Source organism: Trichechus manatus, unplaced genomic scaffold, assembly GCF_000243295.1.
Source record: "Trichechus manatus latirostris isolate Lorelei unplaced genomic scaffold, TriManLat1.0 scaffold00038, whole genome shotgun sequence".
NCBI lineage: Eukaryota > Metazoa > Chordata > Mammalia > Sirenia > Trichechidae > Trichechus > Trichechus manatus.
Genome location: NW_004443974.1, coordinates 4,945,930 through 4,968,722, shown reverse-complemented (window position 1 = coordinate 4,968,722; position 22,793 = coordinate 4,945,930). Strand labels below are relative to the sequence as shown.

Below are 22,793 nucleotides of genomic sequence, written 5' to 3'. Positions count from 1 at the left end.
CAGCACATCTGGTGGCTGATAGTGTTCTCCCTTGAGTGCGCTTGGGGCCAGATTCTGTTATTTACATGTGCAATCCTTTATAATAAACTTGGGTGCTCTAATAGAGAAGCAAATTGTCATATTGTAATATCCATGTGCCAGGCACTGGGCAGTACACTTTGGAGAGAATGAGAATTTCTCTTAATGTTTAACCGATGACAGCTTTGCTTACTGCTTGTGTGGGCCACTCTAGGTTCCTCACTGCCCTTGCACCCTGAGGCGGCCCTCCTCATTAGCAGTTGGTATTCAGTACTATATGCGTTAGATGACATTCCAGTACAGTGTTCAAGTATTTTTCATGGACAATAAAGTGTTTGATGCACTATCCTTGATTTTTTTTTTTTTTTTGGATTGCTGTTGTTCACATACTACTATAGTTAGCAGTAGTAAAATTCTTTGGAAAGGTGTCTTTTGAAACTAGGTATTCAGCTTCACACATTACCTCACCTCTAATTCCACCAGACCATAGTTTTGAGAACCTTTGCCCATATGCCCACTGTTTTAAAGTGTGATTTTTTTTTTTTAATGCGTGGTTCAATTCAGTCCCCTAAGTAAAAGAAAAGACCAAATGATTGCCTTCTATTCCTGTTCATGTGGCAGTATAGAGAGATGTTTTACCCCTATCCAGCACGGAGACAGCCAGGCCCAAAAAATGTGCCCTAAAATATTTCAATACCTGTGAATAAGGCAGGCTTTTTGAGCATTTTGCTAAAACTTCAGAAAATGAAACAAAGGAAAATGTGAATACAAAAGACACTAACAATGTAAAATTTTCTTTTGGAAGTAGATGCCTTCTAGAAATTACTGAGTGTTAATAAATTTTATGCCATTTTCATTATCTTTATTGTAATTAGAACTTATCCCATTATCTTGATGGTCCAGTTCTAGCCAAACATAACTTTTTAGGACTGTACACCTCAGCAGGTGGTGACAGATTATTCTGTGCGCTTCTGTATTGTAGAGACACAATATAATAATCTGCTAGGGCTCTACAAGCTGCCGAGTGGCCTAAAAAGGAGTTCTTGGAACTATCTTAAAACCTAATAATCTATTACATGTGGTCTCATACTTCACTTTACCCTTGGAAATAATTCTGTTCCACATAACTGTGACAGTAGTTGTAATCCTTATTTTTAAAGAAATAATGTAGATTATAGAGTTAAGCTTTTAATTACTGTAGTTTAAAAATTAAATGAAGTCTACATAATTCGAATTTACCACTCGGATTCTCCAAAGTATAAAGTTCTGGCTGAAGAAAAGCACCTGCAGTGTGATAAGTTTTATTATAGTATTTCCAAATGAAATATGTTTAGAAATAAGTAAAACACATCAACCTCCAAGCAGAAGACAGAAGACCATTTGAAAGATTGTCATTCTCATGGAGTTAAGGTAAAAGTTTAGAAAGCTTTAAAATAGATTGATCTGTGAAATACAAAGTCAGATGATAGACCCAAGTCTGTTGTATCTTTTATTTTCATATGAAAATAGATTTTAAGCAAAATCCAAAAATAACTCGACACTATATAAATGAAAGGCTTAAATTAAGTACATTTTCTTCTTTGTTTCTAAATAATTACCAGTTTATAAATTCAAACGTGCAGTTAAAAAATCAGCACTGGTTTATAAAAACACATTCCAAATATAAAACCTCAACCACCTGGGACCCCGGTTTAAGTTTTATACAACTATTCCCATATGTACAAGTGATTTACAAAAACCTTGGCATTAATGGTACAAGAAAAACTACAGTGGAGTTCAGCATCTGAATTCACTGGATCTTGCTAAAATCCAAGTGCTATTCCAACTATGAAGTTAGTGAGGTAGTAGAGAAGGTATTTCCTCATATTTATGCAAGATTGTATTCCGCATATGGCTAAGCCATTCTTTTCCTAAAAGGTAGAAAGGATGAATTAAATACTTGTAACAATAAAAACAGGTACACTATGTATTAGAGCACTTCTTTGGAAAAATGCTTTAACCACTACAAAATTAGAGAAAAAGTTAAAAAGTTACTTTAAGAGACTTTTTATATGATAAGCTCACATTAAAGAACTTCCAATTCAAAGTACTAGTTAAAGGATCTCTGCAGCACACACCCTGTGAACAGGAGGCTGGAATGGCATCAGTGTAGGCAAATGTCTGATTCTGACGGACTTGGCAGAACTTGGTGGAAGGAGCTCTGAAAAAAGATAAAAAGGTTTACACTGTCATAGGGCAACATATGTACTGTTTAATGAAAAACTATTTTGTTCTGTAAACCATCTAAAGTGAGAATAGCAGCACAACTGGAAGAACATAATCGATGTCACCAAACTGTGCACGTAGAGATTTTTGAAATGGTGTGTCTTTGGCTATGTGTATTTTCACCAAAAAAAAAAAAAAAAAAAAAGGTCGAGAAGGGAGAGGGTTGACATGTCGTGGGGTGATTAACCAATGTCATAAAACAATATGTGTACTGTTTAATGAGAAACTATTTGTTCTGTAAACCTTCACCTAAAGGGCAATAAAAAAAAAAAAAGGTTTAGCAATCAGCCCCCTAACTCCAGCCTAGTTCAGGCTTTTCTCACACAGGCCTGGGTTACAACCCCAGATTCCAATAATTCTAACACTTTCTCTCTACCCACTGTTATCCTCTTGCCTTTAGAGCACCTGAATTCTTCCAACTGCCACCCTGAGCTGATAATTGAACTTGGCACCCAAGTCCACTATGAACTCTTCAACTACTCTGCGCTGTCTCCAAAGCCCACCAATTTTTCAATGCCTAATGCCTCTCACTCTCTTCCGTAAGCCCTTGTCCTGAGGCACATGATGGTTTTGGCCTTTACCTGACTTGGGTCCCACCACAGAAGTGTCAGGTAACCATATTCAAATCTTGCCTCTGCTGCTTATCAGCTGTGTGATCTTAGGTAAGTTGCCTGCCCTCCTTAGGCCTATTAAAGAGGCAGTTGTCCTTGAATGTTCCTTGTGGCTCAATCACTGTAATGTACTGCTCTGTGGCAAAGAACATAGACTGGCCCCGAAGTCCTGGTTTTGTCACTTCTTGTGACCTTGACCAAGTCATTTATCATTTTATACAGTTTTCTTATCCCAGGTATATAAAGATTAAACTAGATAATATATGTAAAGTTTTTAGCATAATACTTGCACATAGTTAAGAACTAAAAAATGGCAGCTATATTCTGTCAGTAATATTGTGTTACTGTTTATCTGTTCCATGAGTTTATTTCATGTTCTCCTAAATTAGTTACTAACTTTATCTTAAGTTTCACACAGAAAACCTTATGGAAAATTCAGTTTCTTAACAGACCCCAGGTGAAGAGGAACAACATTAGTCATCTTTCCCCAAGATACGGCAGACAGACTGACTAAAGTAGGACTCCAATTGGCCTCACAGTTCTAAGTTCTTCATATTGACCAAGCAGAAAACAAGGAAATCTGGAAGTGGAGAACCTTAGTAGTAGACTTAACTAGATCTCTGTCAAAGATTGAATTGTGTCCCCCAAAAAAATCTCTCAATTTAGCTATGCCATGATTCCCAGTATTGTGTGATTGTCTACCATTTTGTCATCTGATGTGATTTTCCTATGTGTTGTAAATCCTATCACTATGATGTTAACAAGATAGATTATCGGCAGTTATATTGATGAGATCTACAAGACTGGGCTGTGCCTTGAGTCAATCTCTTGAGATATAAAAGAGAGAAGCGAGCAGAGCGATAGGGGGATCTCATACCACCAAGAAAGCAGTGCCAGGAGCAGAGTGCGTCGTTGGACCTGAGGTTCCTGTGCTGAGAAGCTCCCACTCCAGGGGAAGACTGATGACAAGGACCTTCCTCCAGAACCCACAGAGAGAGAAAGCCTTCCCCTGGAGCTGATGCCCTGAATTTGGTCTTTTAACCTCTAGACCGTGAGAGAATATATTTCTCTTCATTAAAGCCATCCACTTGTGCTATTTCTGTTACAGCAGCACTAGATAACTAAGACAATCCCTGACAGTCATCCAATTTCCAGTTCTAGTCTATTTCCCAAGCAATCAGCTTATCCTCCTTCTACACTGGACCTCAAAAAAACCCAAGTCTTTTTTAAGTTTTCCAGAGATTTGAAGGTGGGATTTATGTCCTCAGTCTCCTTTAGATGACATACCACAAAGCTTTCAACTACTTTCCATGTAATATATCAAAACTCTTGTCAAGAGCTTCCTCTTACCTGGCTTTGTCCATGCTGAAAGTCATCAGCAAGGGAAGACTCCAGCTGAGACAGACTGGGTGACAAGGAAGTTGAATCTATAGAGGTGCTGGTGACCAATTCCCCTAAAGCATCAACTTGTCTTCTCAAACTGTGTAAAGTGCCTTCTGTCTGTTGCTTTCCTTTAATAAATACTTCTGCTTGTTTGGACATACAATGTCGAAGTTGAGCCTGAAAAATGTTATAAAATTTAGGGTTTTACACAAAAGAAATATACCAGAACTATTACTCAGCTTCCTCATTTTTAACATTTGATAGGCAAATCTGACTACCAGAAAGTAGGAATGGTTGCTGAAAATGCTCTTGTCCTAAAAAAAACATCGTGGAAGGTGCCAGATGGATAATCTCAATGCATAAACGTTTATTAACCACTCTGTGTTGTCATTATTTGGGCCTTTTACTCAGTCCATTCTCTCCACTTTTAACAATGCTTAGGATTTCTGTATCCCTTTCTTCCCCCTTAAATTACTGCTTCATCTCTCTCTTCCTTTTCTGCCATGATTTAGAAGATTAGTTTATATTTCGTATCTTCAGTGTCTCCTCACTATATTTAATCCTCAACCCCAGTCTACTTTCTAGCTTTCCCCTATGCTGTGCCCTTGAAATGATTCTCTCAAAGCCTATAGCAGTCTGTGCAACAGGACTTTCTTGATGATGGAAATGTGGCAACTGAGAACTAAATTTTTAGGTTTAATTATAATTAATCTAAAATTTATACAGCCATACGTGGCTGGAAGCCATTGCTGTGAAATCGATTCCAGCACATAGCGACCCTGTAGGATAGAGTGGAACTGCCCCCATAGGATTTCCAAGGATGTAATCTTTGCCACATCTTTCTCCAGAAGAGCAGCTGGTGGGTTCAAATCGCTGACCTTTCGGTTAACAGCCAAGCGCTTAACCACTGTGCTACCAGGGCTCCCTTAGGTGATCTCACTCACTCTTTTATTTCAACTCCCATCTATACTCTTTAGCTCCAGAATCTTTAGGTCAACACCTAAATCTCAAGGTCAATACTGAACACTAAAATCCCAGACTCCTATTTTTTAGCCACCTATGGATACACGTCCCTGAGTGTCCTTAGGGCTCTCACACACAACGTGTTCTGGGCCAAACTGCTCCTTATCTGAGACCCAAGCCTACTTTTCCAATATTCCCAATCGTTCCTCCAACCACTAGCCTGTGATCTTATTTTTATCATTGTATCTCTATTTCCTGTCCCAAATACTTAGATTCTGTTGGTTTTAGTTGAGGCAAAGCATATTACACAGGCTAAAGAACACCGACCCTGCCATTGACTAATTGTGTGATGCCAACTTGTCTGAGCTTCCACCACGTAATCTATGAAACTGCTGTCAGTGCTGTAATAGAGTGAATGTGAGAGCAGTACGTGAATGTAAGAAATTTCTCTCACTCTACGCAATGTGCCAAGTATCTCATACTGTTATTTTTTTAAAGGCAACCTTGAGTCGATCTTCATGGTGACGCAGTTTCTCTCGGAGTGCTTCTCCTCGCCATTGTTCATCCTTTTTCACAGGGAAAAGGGACATAATAATGAGTCTATCAGTAATCAACCAGCCTTTCCCTCCTCCCACCCCTCCAACCACAAGTCTGTTTTCTTTTTTAGCTTATCTTGGGAAGGGTGGGAACCAATCTTTCAAAAACCCAAGTTACCCTTCTATGTAGTCCAGAGAATACTAGGATAAACCCTTACCATTATGTGAACTTGGGAAAAGTTCAGTTTTTCTTCAAAAGGCGATGGTCTTTCATTCATAGTGAATGGAAAATTCTCTTTCAAGCTTTCCAACTCTCCTTCTAAGTTCTCATTTCTTTCAAAAATACCTTCCAGTTCTGCCGGTAGTTCTGGAAGACACTGATTGAGATTCTTAAGGCTGGTTCTGATTTCATCTTTCACCTCAGATTTAAGTGTCCTCATTGCTTCACTGATTTCCATTTGTCTTCTCTCCAAATCTTTTTGGTTTGCCATCTTAAAGAGGGAGGGAGAGTCAAACAGTAAAGCCCATGCAGTAAAGTTAGGGACTTACTGGAATTGAGCTGTTTAATGTGTCATGTATTTAAAGATCTACAAATGTCAAGTACTGTGATTGTTAGGACTATAAAAACTTGGAATTATTTAAATACTCAAGTATCTATAAGCTACCAGGTAAACAATTTTACTGGCATCTTGATTTAGCAACTTCAGTTTAGAAAAGCATGTGCATAATGTTCCTTGAAGGTGTATTATTCTATGGAAGTCAATCTCTTCGAAGTTAGAGCTGGATTCCAATTTCATTTCCAGTAACATTACCAGTATGACTTAGGGCAAGTTAGCTAACTTCAGAATCTCTGTTACCTCATTTGTACATGGAGATAATACCTCCCTCCCAGATACGTGAGAACTAAGTGAGAATTCATATGAAGCACCTAATGGTACCCAATAAATGGCAACTACAGTAATTAAATCTCCAAAGGGCCATTTACTGAAAAGGGTCATTTACTGAAACAAGTCGTAAGTGATCTAGATTATAAATGTTAATGTGGATGGGTCCTTAGAAATGATCTGGTCAAATGCTTTCATTTTACAGGTGAAGAATTTGGTGGCTTGGGCAGTCTAGAGGCTTCCAAAACACAACAGATTGTGTTTAATACCTGAGACTACTCCATCTGGCCCTTCCCATAAAGTGCTTAGCAAAGATATTAGACTCATACCTACTGCTATAGCCCTACCAAGTTTACAGAGGCATCTAGAATCACTAAGTATTTAAACAAAATAGTTATTTTTTCTTGAGCCAAAGGCTGACTGTGTGGAATAGGGGAGGCACAGATGAAACTGGAATGGCCATATAGATAGTCCAAAGGACAAAATGTAGCAGGACCACAGCAGCCCAGCTGGAGTTCACGAGTGGCCCAGATGCTGACAATGGCTAAGAGGACACCAGGACATCTAGGAATAGAGATTCCATCTATTTACACACCCTCAGTCTGGTTACATTACATAATATCAAAAGTTTCCCCTGAAGTCATTTTTCTTGCCTGAGGATCTGGCTCTTGTATCTGGCATAAAACCTAACATTTCAACATAGTTCTCTGAGACGTGATAAAATTTTATGGCAAAGAATTACCCCTTTTCTTTAAAAAAATTAACGTAATAATCTTGCTGAATTTAAGACAATTTTAAAAGTATATTCTGAACATCATCTTCAACGGTGAGAGATTGAAAACTTTTCCCCTAAGATCAGGAACAAGACCAAGGTTGCCCACTTTCACCACTGCCAGTTAACATTATACTGGAAGTTCTAGCCAGAGCAATTAGACAAGAAAAAGAAATAAAAGGCATCCAAAATAGGAAAAGAAGTAAAACTATCTCTATTCACAGATGACATGATCCTATATATAAAAAATCCCAAAGATTTCACAAGAAAGCTACTAGGGCTAATAAGTGAATTCAGCAAAGTGGCAGGGACAAGATCAACACACAAAAATTAGCTGAATTTCTATATACCAGCAATGAACAATCTGAAAAGAAAATTAAGAAAACAACTCCATTTACATTAGCATCTAAAATAATAAAATATTTAGGAATAAATTTAAATAAGAAGCTGAAAGACTTGTACAATGAAAACTATAAAACATTGCTGAAAGAAATCAGAGAAAACCTAAATAAGTGGAAAGATATCCCATGTCCATGGATTGGAAGACTTAACATTGTTAAAGTGTCGATAATACCCAAAGTGATCTACAGATCCAATGCAATCACTATCAAAACTCCAACAGTCTTTTTTTCAGAAAAGGAAAAGCTGATCCTCAAATTCATGTATAATTGCTAGGGGCCCTAAATAGCCAAAACAATCTTAAAAGAAGAACAAAGTAGGAAGGCTTGCATGTCCTAATTTTAAAGCATATTACAAGGCCACAGTAATCAAAAGTGTCGATAAGGGCAGACATACAGACCAATGGAATAGAACTGACAGTCCATAAATAAACCCACACATCTATGGCCAACAGAATTCAACAAGGGTGCCAAATCCATTCAACAGGAGGAAAGAACAGTCTCTTCAACAAATGGTACTGGGCCAACTGGATCTCCACATGCAAAATAATGAAGTTGGACCCACAGCTTATACCATATACAAAAATTAACTCAAAATGGATCAATGACCTAAAAATAAGAACTAAATCCACAAAACTCTTAGAATAAACCACAGAGGTAAAATTTTAAGACATTGTTTTTGACAGTGGATTCTTAGTTATAACACCAAAAGCACATGCAACAAAAGACAAATTACCATATTTTTTCCCAAATAACACACCCACACATATAATGCATGGAAACCAGCAGAGTGCACTTACGAAAATAACATGCAGGGAGGAGCTGCGCGTTTGACAAAAAATGTATACCGCGCACATTATTTGTGTAAAAATATGGTAGATAATTTAGACTTCATCAAAGGAAAAAACTTCTGTGCATCAAAGAACACTATCAAGAAAGTGAAGAGACAACTGACACAATAGGAGAAAATATCTGCAAATCGTACATCCAGAATATATAAAGAACTACTATAACTCAACAACAAAAAGACAATCTAATTAACAAACAGGCAAAAAATGTCAAATCGACATTTCTTCAAGGAAGATATACAAATGGCCAGTATGCACATGAAAAGATGCTCAACATCATTAGTCATCAGGGAAATGCAAATCTAAACCACAAAATACCACTTCACTCACACTAGGATGGCTATTATCAGAAAAACAGAAAATAACAAGTGTTGGCAAGAATGTGGAGAAACTGAAACCCTCATCCACTGCTGGTGGGAAAGTAAAATGGTGCAGATACTATGGAAAACAGTTTGGCAGATCCTCGAAAAGTTAACAGAGTTACCATTTGACCCAGAAATTCAACTCCTAGGTTTATACCCAAAACCTTGAAAGCAGAAACTCGAACAGATACTTGTACTCCAATGTTCACTGCATATAATGGAATATTATTCAGCCATACAGACAGGAAAATTAAGTTCTGATACATGGGATGATAAAGATGAACTTTGAAAGCATTATGCAAAGTCAAATAAGTCAGACACAAAAGGACAAATATTGTATGATCCCACTTATAAGAAATATCTAGAATTGGCAAATGCATAGAGACCAAAGTTTAGTAGTGGTTACCAGGGGCTGAGAGGAGGGGAGAATGGGGAGTTAGTTTCTAAGGGGTACTGAGTTTCTGCTTAGGATGATGAAAAACTTTTTGAAATAGTGGTGATAGTTGCACAACCTGGTGAATGTAATCAATGTCACTGAAATGTACACTTAAAAATTGTTAAAATGTCAAATTTTATGTTACATATATTTTACCATGATGAAATTTTTAAAAAGTATATTTTGAACAAATATATTCTTCTTGTGGAAGTGTGTTTCTAAATATTAAGACTGGAAAAACAGATTTGACTTAAAGAACATTCTTATAATCAGCTTTTTATAATTTCCACAAAGCAATACCTTCTTAAAAGTGATATTTAAAAAAATAAAGTGTAAAAAAAATAAAGTGTCTGAGCCCTGAGGGGAATGAAGGTGCTTAACAAGTCCTCTCTGTCCCAGGCTGGTCAGTGGGGTCCTGGGCACACACCTGTTTCTGGAGCTCCATGTATTCATGCTGCATCTGGATGAGCTCCTTCATCAGGCGCCTAGCCCGCTCATGGTTGTCCTGGGCCACCTGCTCAATTGTTGCCATTTCCTTCTGCATGCAGCTATTCTCCTGTTTTTGCTCCTAGCACGGAAGGAGGAAAATGACTCTGGGGTCCCACATGTGGTAGTGTGGGTCACTGGTTTATACACTCACTAGTTCTGTAATTTTATTTCCCATCTGGGCCTCAGATTCTCTAACTGTAAAATGGGGATAATTCTATCTGCCTTCTTTGGCAGGTATAGTATAGCTGGAAGTATATACATGTCAGTTTCTTAGCTCAAAGTCTCAAGTCCAGATCTGCAGCATTACCTTTGTTAATAAGTTATTTTCTCTTTCTGAGCCTCCATTAACTACCTGTAAAATGGGAACAAATACCCTTTATCATAAGATTATTGGGAGGTTTAAAACTTAGACTCTATCTACTTACTATCGTTACAATCATCTTGCCTAGTCGTAAGCAAATCACCCTTTGGGAAACACACGATTTGTAAAGTGCCTTTCACACAATACCAAAAAAAAAAAAAACAACAACAACAAACTAAACCAGTTGCCATCGAGTCAATTCTGACTCATGGCGAACCCGTGTGTTTCAGAATAGAATTGTGCTCCATAGGTTTTTAGTGGCTGGGATCTTTCAGGCATTTCTTCCGAGGCGCCTCTGGGTAGATTCAAAGTGCCAGCCCTTCTGTTAGTAGTCCAGTGCTTGCCCGTATGCACCACTCAGGGACTTCTCCACACAATAAACTCGAAAAAACCAGAAACCCACAATTGTCGTGGAGTTGACTCATCACGACCCTGCAGGACAGAGCAGAACTGACCCATAGGGTTTCCAAGGCTGTAATCTTTACAGAAGCAGACTGCCACATTTTTCTCCTGCGGAGCAGCTGACAGATTTGAACACTGACCTTTTGGGTAGCAGCCGAGCACTTAACCACTGCACCACAAGGGAACAGAGCTCCATTAATTCTTCCAGAGGGTGTTAGAGAAATCGATTCCTGTGACAGGCCTCCACTGCTGCCTACCTCCTCTACTCACTATAAACCGTTTCGAACTCATCTGAGTATCACCTCCCAAAATTTATTTTAGGGATAAAAGCATGGTAAATTCAGCTTCCTGGTTTTAGGATAATGATTAATTACAGCTAATGTGGAATAAAAAGAGCAGGCTGAGAAAAATGTGTGAGCACTGACTGCAGCTGTATAAAAATGTCTACTGACACTTTCTCCAACACCACCCTCGTACTCCCTGGGAGTCGAGGTGTAAGTAGAGGCTTGCTATCTGAGAGTGTGTTCGGCTTTGTGCTGACACTGTCTGTTCAAATGACTATCTCCCCAGGCAGCCAGAGAGCTTCTCTGAGGCTTCAGCCCAGTCTCAGGTAAAACCTCCCATCAGCTTAAAAGAATAGATTCTATGTATATACATACCAGTATCAACAGCAGAAATAGGTGCTGGGTTGATGGGTAATTTTCTCTGCATTGAAAGAGTGTTTTAGTTTAGCAAATACATCATTTCCTCATAAACTGCGGGGTGGCAAGTACTCACAAGAAGGTTCTTCTCCAGCTGGCTCCGCTGTGTCTTAAGGGCTTCCTTTAGGGTGGCAATCTGCTTCTCTGCTTTCTTTCTTTCTGTCAAGAACTGGTTCCGCAGGAGGCTGAAGTCAGCCCTCATGGAGTCCATCTCTTTCTGGAGAGCCAGAAGCTCACTTGACTTTTCCATTAATTCCTGCTCCCGTTCTGAAAGCTGTTGTTCTGAAATGAACGATTTTAGGAGGTTTGGCCAGAGACCTTGGGCTGGCTGTGGACAGCTTTTCCATCGAGGGCAGATTACATAACTGACATGCTACTCACTCAGGCACCTTCCTCCATAACTGAGTCTTACAAGTCCACCCTGACCCAGACCAGAGGCACAGATAAGGAAGCCTCCTGAAGTAACTGTTTCCTGGAGGGCCTGATCCCAAAGTGACAGACAGCTATAGTCATCCCTTTCAAGTCTTTGAGACAAATGAGAGTAAACACGGCATCACTCATGAGTGTAGGGGAACATGGAAAAGATAGCTGGAATGTCCTTTATAAACCTTAATTTGAATAAAGGGAGCCACACCTCTACTTCTTTCTTCATAGGAGGCAGTGCAGAGGAAAGAACACAGGATTCAGAGAAATTCCTACACTGGCATGAGCCCCATTTTATAGAAGAGGAACTTACAGCCTGGTGTTCAATGAGAATCATGTATGCAAAAACCTGGTACACAGTGAGTACTCAATATATAATGCTTATAAATAGTAAGGACATTTAAAATGGATTTTTCTAATCATCCTACTTATTTAGAGTAACACACTGCCCACATTTCACTTTTCAACACCTCTGGCATGATCAGACTCAGAATATTAAGTTTCATTTTCATAATGAAATGACTGGGTCTGGATGTATAGAGAATTCCCAGGGAAGGAGAAACAGCCCTTTCAAATCTCCAAGCCCAATAAGTTCATTAAGGGAAACAACATTTTCTGAGTATATGAAACCTTGCAGCCTAAGAAAGAGAAAAATTATTTATTGGTGTGTGAGCAATCATTTGCCCTGGATTCCCATGCCAACTTCATTTATATGTTATTCAAGAGAGAACAAACTGACCCAAAGGCAAATACCTATATTTTGGTTTCATTTACTATGCAAATATGGACAAAAATAGAACTGTTAATAATGTTTTTTGACTGACTGGGATGGAATGGATCATTATTCCCAGAGCTCACAAATACTGTACTTCTTAGAAAGCCTTTAGAGTATCTTTTGGCACTTCTCTGCCTTACTGTTCCACTTTCTTGAGATGGCACTCTTGAGGAAGGCAATATGGTAAAGTGAACAGACCTGAGAATCAACCAGTCCCATCTCCATAAAGATACAAATTTTCATTGTCTCTCTGAGCCTGTTTCCTTGCCTTTCATAAGGCTTTGAGCATCAAACAAGATTTCGTACTTCTGCCTTGCTTCTCCTACCTCCTTTCTGGGTTCTGGGTGGTGCCTGGGTCTTCTTTACACAGTTTACAAGACAACCAGCAGAGCCCCCTGTTATGGATTGAATTGTGTCCCACAAAAATGTGTGTCAACTTGGCTAGTCCATGATTCCCACATTATGTGACTGTCCACCATTTTGTCATCTGATGTGATTTTCCTATGTGTTGTAAATCCTACCTCTATGATGTTAATAAGGTGGAATAAGTGACAGTTATGTTAATGAGGCAGGACTCAAATCTACATGATTAGACTGTATCTTAAGTCAATCTCTTTTGAGACAGAGGGGCCTCATACCACCAAGAAACAAGAGCCAAGAGAACAGCGCATCCTTTGGACCCAGGGTTCTTGTGCTGAGAAGCTCCTCAACCGGGGGAAGAATGACGACAAGGACATTCCCCTAGAGTGGACAGAAAGAAAGACTTCTCCTGGAGCTGTCACCCTGAATTTGGACTTCTAGCCTTGAAACTGTGAGAGAATACCATCCATGTGTGGTATTTCTGTTATAGCAGCACTAGATAACTAAGACACCCCCCAACCTGAGTACAATGTTCCGGAATACATACTGGTTTGGGAAAGTGTCTTCTCCAGGGTTTCATTCCACCTCTTCTCTTCCTGCAGAGTCTTGACATGCTCTTCAGCCACCGACACCTTTGTAAGCACCTGTTCCAGTTCACTTTTCTGGTCAGTTAATTCCTTTTCCAGCTGCTGCTGCTGCTCCTTCAGTGTCATTTTACTGGCTTCTAATTTTTCTTCTTCACTTTCTCTCTCTTTCTGGAGTTTTTGAAACATCTTAGTAAAGAACAACCTTAGTTAATCATAAAATAATAAATACTCAGTGCCCTAAATGAGACAGGTTCCAGTTCAACAGAGAGCAGAAAACAGTCCACTATGACAGATTGAGTTCCCTCTACAAGGGTGATCAATCGGGCTGGAGAACTATTTGGTTGGCAAGTTAGGGAGGGGATTCAAGCAGCAAATGGCATGTGGTCATTAAGGTTCTTCAGAGGACCAACGTTCTATGATCTTAATGGTCTCATTAATACCAAGAGATTCAAACAGTTGGCGTAAAATCCATACCTGGTTACATACGGCAGTTAAGGGAAGCACAGTTCCACAGGGGATACTTTTTAGTAGCTTTCTGCTAGGAGGAAAAAAGCTCACACAAGTGGCAAAATGCTTCCCTTTACATGAAATTATAAACGTGTAGTATGTACCATTTCTTGTTGTACTAGCTTGAGCCTGTTTTCTTCAATCTCGTTCTGAAGCACCTGAAGTTGCTTCTGTTTTGTTTCTCCTTCTTTCTGACAGTCTTCAAACTTCTTTTTCTGTTCACTGATGTCCTTCTGGAGCCTGGTCTGCTCACTAAGTTGTATGTCTCGATGCTTGGCGGTGTGAAGCAGATCCTTCAGGTGAAAGAACAAACTGAAACCACTAACAAAGCTATCTTTACATGGCTAGTGCCAATCAAGTAACAACTAAGTCTCACAAAATGAGAAGGATCAAAGTTCTACATCCTTTATTATCCCAATTAACTTTTAGAAAGGCATTCAGAACTCAGTTTAACTATTGGCTTTCCTTTTATTTAGTATCTAAAAAAGGAGATGCCAAAAACATGTAACTCAGGCAAGAGACTCAGTTCCTCCAAGCTTTAGCTGACTGATTACTGAGATGGAAATAAACAACATTCACCTCAGGACTGTCGAGAGGATTAAGAAAATCTGGGAATAAGGCTTAACAATGTTAGTTAAAAATAAGCTTGAAGTCCTGGTTTTATTACTATTTAAAGTATTTATATATCTTTAAAAAACTCAGAAAACATAACTTATTTCTTCAAGGAACCCAAATGAAGCGTTTTTGAAAATCACAGAAAATGTTCATTAAGAACCTGTGTTAAGAATTTTAAGATGGAACACTTTGATTTTAAGTAGAAGAAAGAGAATTTAGATGTCTAAACCAACTGCTAATTTACATAGGGGAAACTGAGGCCCAGAACTTGCTTGAGGTTCTTTGAAACTCAGTATTATAGCACTATCCTCACAGGACAACAATGAGTTACTTTTAAGATCATCAGAAGTACCAGGGTCAAGAATCCTCTATTTAACATCTGACAAGACAGAGGCCCAGATCTGGAGGCTACTCTGCAGATCAATGAGTGATGAAACCTAAACCCAGCCTTGGAGGCCTCATCTGTGCCATGGATCAGAGATGGTCCATCTGGTCCTAGAAGCCCCCAGAGGGACTGCTGAAAGGTCAAGCTCTGGTCTCACCACCACACTATTTATCAGCTTTGAGTAAAGCTTTGTTTGAATCAAGAGTTCTAGGGCTAAAATAAAATTTGAAAACGATTGCTCTGCACCAGAATTTTTATTTATATGTTTGTGTTATATAAATGGTCCCATGGGACCTGCTTGTGTGAAAAAGCAGCCAGCCTACCTGATTTTTGTTGTTGCTGTTATTTCAACTGTCTGCATGCCTTCAGGATACTACTAGATTACATCTGTTATGCTTACCTGTTCTGCTAAATTCAAGTGGTCTTGGACATGAGCTAATTCTTCCTGTAGTGTGTTTACTTCTTCTCGTTTTTCTACAGAAGTAAAATTTTCATAGAGTAAGAAATACCTATGTATGCATATTTCAGATTCCCATCAGCCCCTCTAAAAAGTAGGGTGGAAATAAATTTAAACATATTTCTGTTACATGCACGATTATGCCACAATATCTTACTAAAGGCCAAAAAGTTACATGCACAACCCAGATCTGAGTTAGGGCCCAAGTTTTTAAACACTTACATGTTCAAAACCTCACAATAAAAAAAATTAAATATAATACCTAATGTAGGTGAGATTCATAGTTTAAAAATGGGTACCTTCTACATTGCTGATAGAAATGTAAATTGGTACAACCTTTCAGGAAGATTATTTGGGAATAAATTTTGTATCCATATCAAGGTCCTGGTTTTGTCACTTAATAGCTGCGTGACTGTGAGCAAGTCAATTCTTACTTGAGCAAGTCACAGAAACGATTTTAGTTTCCTCATCTGTAAATGGGTGAAATGACAGTTTCTACCTTATAAAAATGTTATGAGAATTAAATGAGAAAAATGCCCGTAAACAGTTAGCATCAGGCCTAGGACATAGTTAATGCTCAACAAACAAACATAATTAGCTACAATTATTACTTAGGAATTTATCCTAAATAATCATGACTATTTATAAAGATGTGGCAATAAGGATGCTAACTGCATCTTTGTTTTTGTAATGTATGTATATATAGGAAAAATCTGGAAGGATATTCACCAAACTGATTATAGGAATTATCTCTGACGGGTGAGGTTAGTGGTAATTTTTATCTTTTTGCATGATTTTTACTTTTTCTTTAAGGAACGCAGATTACTTTAAAAAACAGCTTTAATGAGATATAATTCACATAACATATATTACTCAATATGTACAACTCAATGGCTTTTAGTATATTCACAGAATTGTGCAACCATCACCACAATCTAATTTTAGAACACTTTTATCATGTCTAAAAGAAACCCATGCCTATTAGCATGAACTACTTTTGTAATAAGAAAAATCAAACAATTAAAAAAAGAATCTAACAAAGGAAAAAAATACTCATCTTTCCTGTTCTGCCGTCTCATACCTTGTAGCTGTTGCTGCATTACTAAAATGTCTTTATGCAGTGAGAGCTTGTCTCTGTTTAGTTGGTCTAGTTCCTGCTGCAGTTTTCTGACACTCAATTCCAACTTTTCTAAGTTTGACTGCTCCATTTTGCTGTTCTCTTCTGTAGCTGCCAAAACTCTATCACAAAAGCAGAGAATAAGTCAACCTGTCAAACACAAAATGTTCACACATACACGAGGCATGGGAGGCACAGTGTTACACTTTCACAATATATAGTCATGGAAAGTTTGAACAACTATAAATCTTAATAAAATCTAACACCCTTCAACTCATTTTCAAAAGAAATTTTATTATCAGCTTTCTAAACAGGAGATTTTTCAAAAAGTGACTCACTAAATTGAAGTTTTAGAAAAGCCATGGATAAAAACATGGAGTATGTATTCTTTTACATCAATGGAATCATACTGTATGTACTTGCTTTGTCTGGCTTTTTTCACTCAGCATAATTATTGTGTAATTCATCCAAGTTGCTGTGTATATAAATACTTAATTCCCTTTTTATCGATGGGTAGTATTTCATGGTATGGATGTACTACAATTTGTTTATCCATTCACCAACTGATATGGGTGGACATTTGGGTTGCTTCCAGTTTTCGGCTATTACTAATAAAGCTGCTGTGCACATTAGTGTAAAATCTTTAATTTCTCTTGCATAAATACCTAGGAATGAAATGGCTGCATTTTATGGTAGGTGTATGTTTAAGTTTTTAAGTAACTGCCAAACTGTTTTCCAAAGTGGTTGTGCCATTTTACATTCCCTCCACTAGCATATGGAAGTTCTTTGTTAACACTTGGTAAGGTCAATCTTTAATTTCAGCCATTCTAACAGGTGTATAGTGATATCTTTGTGGTTTTAATTTGCATTTCCCTAATGATTACTGATGCTGAGTATCTTTCCATGTGCTTATTTGCCATTCATGTATCTTTGGTGAAGTGTCTGTTCAAATCTTTCACCTATTTTTTTTAAAAATTGGGTTATTTTCTTATTATTGAGTTTTGAGAGATTTTTCAAATATATTTTCTGGATCTAAGTCCTTTATCAGATACATGGCTGCAAAGATTTTCTTTCAGCCTGTGGCTTGTCTTTTCATTATCTTAACATTGTCTTTTGATGACCAGAGTTTTAAATTTTGATTAATTCTACTTTTATAAATTTATTTCTTTATTTATCATGCTTTGTGTCATACCTAAGAAATCTTTGCCGAACCCAAGGTCACACAAACTTTCTCCTATTTTTCTTCTAGAAGTTTTATATTTAGGTATTTACATTTATGTAAACATAATAAGTCTTGAAATCAGGTTTGTCAGTCCTTAAACTCTGTTCTTCTTTTTCAAAGTTGTTTTCAGGTCATGTCTAAAAAATTTTAGATTCTATTCTAAATTTTATAATCAGATTGTCAATTTCTACAAAAAAGCCTGCCAGGATTTTGATCGGAATTGTCTTGAATCTGTAGATTAATTTGGGGAGAATTAATATCTTAAACAACAGATTATAAAACAAATTAGAAGGAAAGTCACCATAAAATGCTACTGGTGAATTGTATTATGATACTGAGTTTGCAGTGTGTCTGTTTTTTTGTCTCTATTTTCCAATTTTTAAAAATACTGTGTTTGTATTATTTTGACAAATTAAAAAAATGCTTTAGCCCTTCAAGAAGTAATCCTGTAAGCTTATTTGTTCTGCTATCACCTTTTGGTTTGTGCCAACTTCTTTTCCCAACTGTCACATTTCTCTTCAAGATCTTCCTTTTCTTTGCTCAAAGATGCCATACACACTTGTAATGCTCGGGTCTCAGCAGTCATTCGCTCTATTTCCCGTTTGTCCTTCTCAAGGAGCTGCTTCTGCCATTCTATTTCCCCTTTCTGTCGCTGGGCTGTCTGCTGCAAATTCTCTAACTCCAGTTTCTCCTAAATGAGATAAAAGAGAACTCAAACATCCTAAAAGAGAAAGGCTGCAGTTTGTTAAGGGTACAACAGCTTTGTTCATTACCTCTAACACTTCAACCTGCATCTTCTCTAATTCAGACACCTTTTGGTCATGCTGTAGCTTCAAGCCCTGTAGCTCATTGTTTTCAAGTTGTAACATGTCCAGAATATTCTTTAGTTCTAACAGACAGAAACAAAGCATGGTCCAAGCTATTACATAAACTTGGAAATATTTACAAAATGAAATAATAATGCTATGGACTGAATCAAGAAGCAATAAACAGATAATTAAAAACCTTTGTTGAACTCAACTCAGGGAGTTACCAAATTGTTTTTTTAATGAAAAATAAAAATACTGTAAAAGTATTGTTATATATTAATTTGTTTAAAATATTTTAACAAAAACATTTAATAAAGATCTAGTTCTAAAAGCAATTCCCCCCATATAAAAGAATGAACAAAGAGCACTTTCACACAAGTAAAAATTAAAATACATGTGGAAAACTTAAAAGTATAAATCTAAATTTATGAAAGAATTTTTTTGGCCCTTCTGAATTACAGATATTTAAAAATAAACATTTTATTTTCTGATTATAAAAATATTTACTCATTGTATAAGATTCAGAAAATATTTTTTAAAAAGTATAAAAGAAAATGATAATCAAACATTACCCCATCATCCAAAGATAATCCCTATTACAATAACACTTTGATATATTTATTTCCATAAGTACATATACATAAACATATATTTTAAAATAAAATGGGATTATACTGCATGTTCAATTTTTATACATTTTTTCACTCTTCTCATGAGCATTTCTGCATGTCATTAAATGCTGTTAAACATATGATTTTTAAATTGGTCATTTAAGCTATTTACAAATTTTGCCATTATAAATATTGCTGTAATGTGCATAAATGCTTGCCCTCTCTAACCAAACGTGTTGCCGTCGAGTCCATTCTGACTCATAGCGACTCTATATGACAGAGTAGAACTGCCCCATAGGATTTCCAAGGAGCAGCTGGTGGATTTGAACTGCCAACCTCTTGGTTAGTAGTTGAGCTCTTTAACTACTACGCCACTCTAGATTACTAGAAATGGGCTCAGTGGTTCAATAGCTGTGAATTTTAAGAATAATGAAACACAGGTAGATTGTTCTAATTTATACTTCAATAAATAGCCTGTAAGTGCTACTCTTTCACCATACCCTGGTCAGCAAGGAATATGATTATTTTTCTTTCAAATAAATGTTATTAATTTGAACGGCAGAAAACAATATCCTATTCCTTTTAAACTTTGCTTTTCTTTACTTATTAATAACTTACTTGACCACTTGGATTTTTTCTGTGACGTGGAATATAGATATTTTCGTATTTCATATACTTCAAATTTTATGATTGTTTTTCTTTAAACTTACCAGTTTTATGTTTAAACATTTGCCTTAAAACTACCTGAAGATTTTCTTCCTCTTTCTCAATTTCCTGCTTTATAAGTGCAAGTTGAGATTTTTTTTCACTAATCTGGACATTCAGTTCTCCTTTCTGAAAACTCAGTTCTTCCAGAAGAGATTTTACTTCCTGTGGGGGGAAAAAAATCATGACTCTCTGCAAAATTATGAATGGAAATTACTTTAAAATTAATTCTCTTATAAATGGTCTCACTGCATAGAAATTCTAATTTGGAAACAAGCTCATCTTTTGCCTTTTATGTCAAGAATAGCACTATTTTTGTATTAACATATTTATGTATTATAGAAGAAAGTAACATATTATCTTCATTTAAGGGTATATGCAACATTACTATGTGCAAGGCATTGTGTTGTGGAGAAGAAAAGAGGTGGTTCCTGCCCTCAGGGGCTCAGCACCTCACCAGGAGATAAGGAAAGGCACATAAACAGGATCACACAAGGCTAAAGGTACTAAATGCCCTGGGAAACATGTAGACAGAGTGACTCAGAACTCAAACGAGGGACAAACTCCTTCAGCTGGGGTAGGGGAAAAATTAGGGAAGTCTTCAAAGAGGAGGTGGTATGAAGGTAGGTCATGAAAAACGGACAGGCTGTGGCTAGCAATGAGGGAGGAAGGGCATTCCTGGAAAAGAAATCGTATAAGAAAGAACACAGATGCAGGAAAATCTTGGGCATATCCAGAAAACGACATGGGGTGGAACAACATGTGACAGTCATAGCATAGACACACAACACAAAACCAAAGCAATGTTTCAGAGACTTCGAAATTTCAGCCATCTGTATTTGCATTTAGGGGAAACTAAATGAAAGTATCTCAAGATACATCCATAGTATTATCCTAGGGCTCTTAAGAAAACCTACAGAAAAACAAACCCTAATGTGACTGCACTTCTCAGCTACTTCAGTCTCTCCCAGTCTCAGAGCCTCCTGGAGGTCAGCCTTGGCCTGGACCATGCTTCCTTGGAGTAGATGCAGCTCCTCCTTTTTATGTCCCAAGTGCCTGTCCAAGATGGCCATCTCCTGTTGTTGACTTGTCACCTGCATTAAAGAAAAGGGAAGAATGCGAAGCTTGACAAAAGTCATGCAGTTTTCAGCAGGTAGATGGAAAATACTGAATCCAGCTAAAGCTACCTGGTGAGGAGGTTGTAGGGAGACATTAGTATCTATTGCTCGAGTCCCAAGAGTCAGGAAGGCTAGACTGGGGGTGGGTGCATGAAATGCCTAATAATGATCTTGAGCTTATATACTTAAAACCACTCCAATAACAGCAATAATAACAATATAATAATAATGATTATCCCTCAGGTTATGGTCTTCAAAACACTTTCATATCTACATTTCATTTGATAATAATGTTGATGACAGAAGTTAGGCAGGGATTTATTTATATTTATTCATTTCGGAAATTTTAAAACTACTCAATTTTTTTTGTTGTTTATTGTTGTAGTTTAAATGAAGTTTACATTTCAAGTTAGTCTCCCATACAAAAATTTATACATATATTGTTATGTGACCCTAATTGCTCTCCCCATACTGTGACGTGATGGCACACTCCTCCTTTCCACCCAATTCCCCATGTCCATTCAACCAGCTCCTAACCCTATCTGCCTTTCCATCTCACCTCCGGACAGAAGCTGCTCATTTAGTCTTTTGTATCTACTTGAGCGAAGAGGTACACTCCTCATGAGTATCACTTTATGTCCCGCAGTCCAGTCCAATCCCTGTCTGAAGAGTTGGCCTTGGAAATTGTTCTAGTTCTGGGCTGACAGAGAATCCAAGGCCATGCTTTCGGGTGTTTCTCCAGTCTCAGTCAGACCATTAAGTCTGGTCTTCTTACTAGAATTTGAGTTCTGCATCCCACCTATCTCCTGCTCCATCAGGGACTCTCTGTTGTGTTCCCTGTCAGGGCGGTCATTGGTGGTAGCCAGGCACCATCCCGATCTTCTGCTTCTGGTCTCAGGCTGATGAAGTCTCTGGTTTATGTGGCCCTTTCTGTCTCTCGGGCTAATACTTTCCTCGTGTCTTTCATGTTCTTAAATTCTCCTTTACTGCAGGTGGTTGGGACCAATTGATACATCTTAGATGGCCGCTTGCAAGCTTTAAGACCCCAGATGCCACTCACAAAAGTAGGACACAGAACATTTTCTTAAAAAGCTTTGTTATGCCAATTGATCTAGATGTCCCCTGAAAGCATGGTCCCCAGACCCCTACCCCTGCTACTCTGTCCCTCAAAGTGTTTGACTGTATTCAGGAAACTTCTTAGCTTTGGTTTAGTCCAGTTGTGCTGACTTCCCCCAGAGCGTATGCTGCCCTTCCCTTCACCTAATTCTTATCTACTATCTAGTTAGTAAATAACCCTCACCCTTCCTCCCCACCCTCGTAACCACCAAAGAATGTTTTCTTCTGTGTTTAAACCTTTTCTTGAGTTCTTATAATAGTGGTCTTATACAATTTTGTCCTTCTGTGACTGACTAAATTCACTCAGCATAATGCCCTCCAGCTTCCTCCATGTTATGTTTCACAGCTTCATCGTTGTTCTTTATCGTTGGGTAGTATTCCATTGTGTGGATATACCATAATTTGTTTATCCATTTGTCTGCTGATGGGCAAACAGGTTGTTTCCATCTTTTTGCTATTGTGAACAGTGCTGCAATGAACATGGGTGCGCATATATCTATTCGTGTGATGGCTCTTATTTCTCTAGGATATATTCCAAGGAGCGAGATAGCTGGATC

General features: G+C 37.8%; 1 protein-coding gene across 9 annotated transcripts in view; it reads right to left on the bottom strand.

Moving 5' to 3' along the window:
- Positions 1-359: 359 nt before the first annotated feature.
- CNTRL (centriolin) overlaps positions 360-22,793 on the bottom strand; it is a 102,894-nt gene continuing 80,460 nt past the window's right edge. For 5 of the 9 annotated variants that reach the window (XM_023730659.1, XM_023730657.1, XM_023730660.1 and 2 more), the window contains 15 exons: positions 20,920-21,096; positions 20,008-20,167; positions 18,651-18,766; positions 18,351-18,568; positions 16,620-16,777; positions 15,482-15,555; positions 14,186-14,374; positions 13,535-13,760; positions 11,506-11,711; positions 9,904-10,044; positions 5,995-6,267; positions 5,744-5,806; positions 4,245-4,454; positions 2,136-2,218; positions 360-1,928 (listed from right to left, as the gene is read on the bottom strand). In XM_023730659.1, the coding sequence (XP_023586427.1) occupies positions 2,162-2,218; positions 4,245-4,454; positions 5,744-5,806; positions 5,995-6,267; positions 9,904-10,044; positions 11,506-11,711; positions 13,535-13,760; positions 14,186-14,374; positions 15,482-15,555; positions 16,620-16,777; positions 18,351-18,568; positions 18,651-18,766; positions 20,008-20,167; positions 20,920-21,096 (2,268 nt within the window). In that variant the 3' untranslated portion in view covers positions 360-1,928; positions 2,136-2,161. Of the gene's footprint in view, positions 1,929-2,082; positions 2,219-4,226; positions 4,455-5,743; positions 5,807-5,994; positions 6,268-9,903; positions 10,045-11,505; positions 11,712-13,534; positions 13,761-14,185; positions 14,375-15,481; positions 15,556-16,619; positions 16,778-18,350; positions 18,569-18,650; positions 18,767-20,007; positions 20,168-20,919; positions 21,097-22,793 lie in introns of those variants that run through there. The other 4 variants (XM_023730658.1, XM_023730663.1, XR_002823984.1 and 1 more) reach the window with 3 other exon arrangements.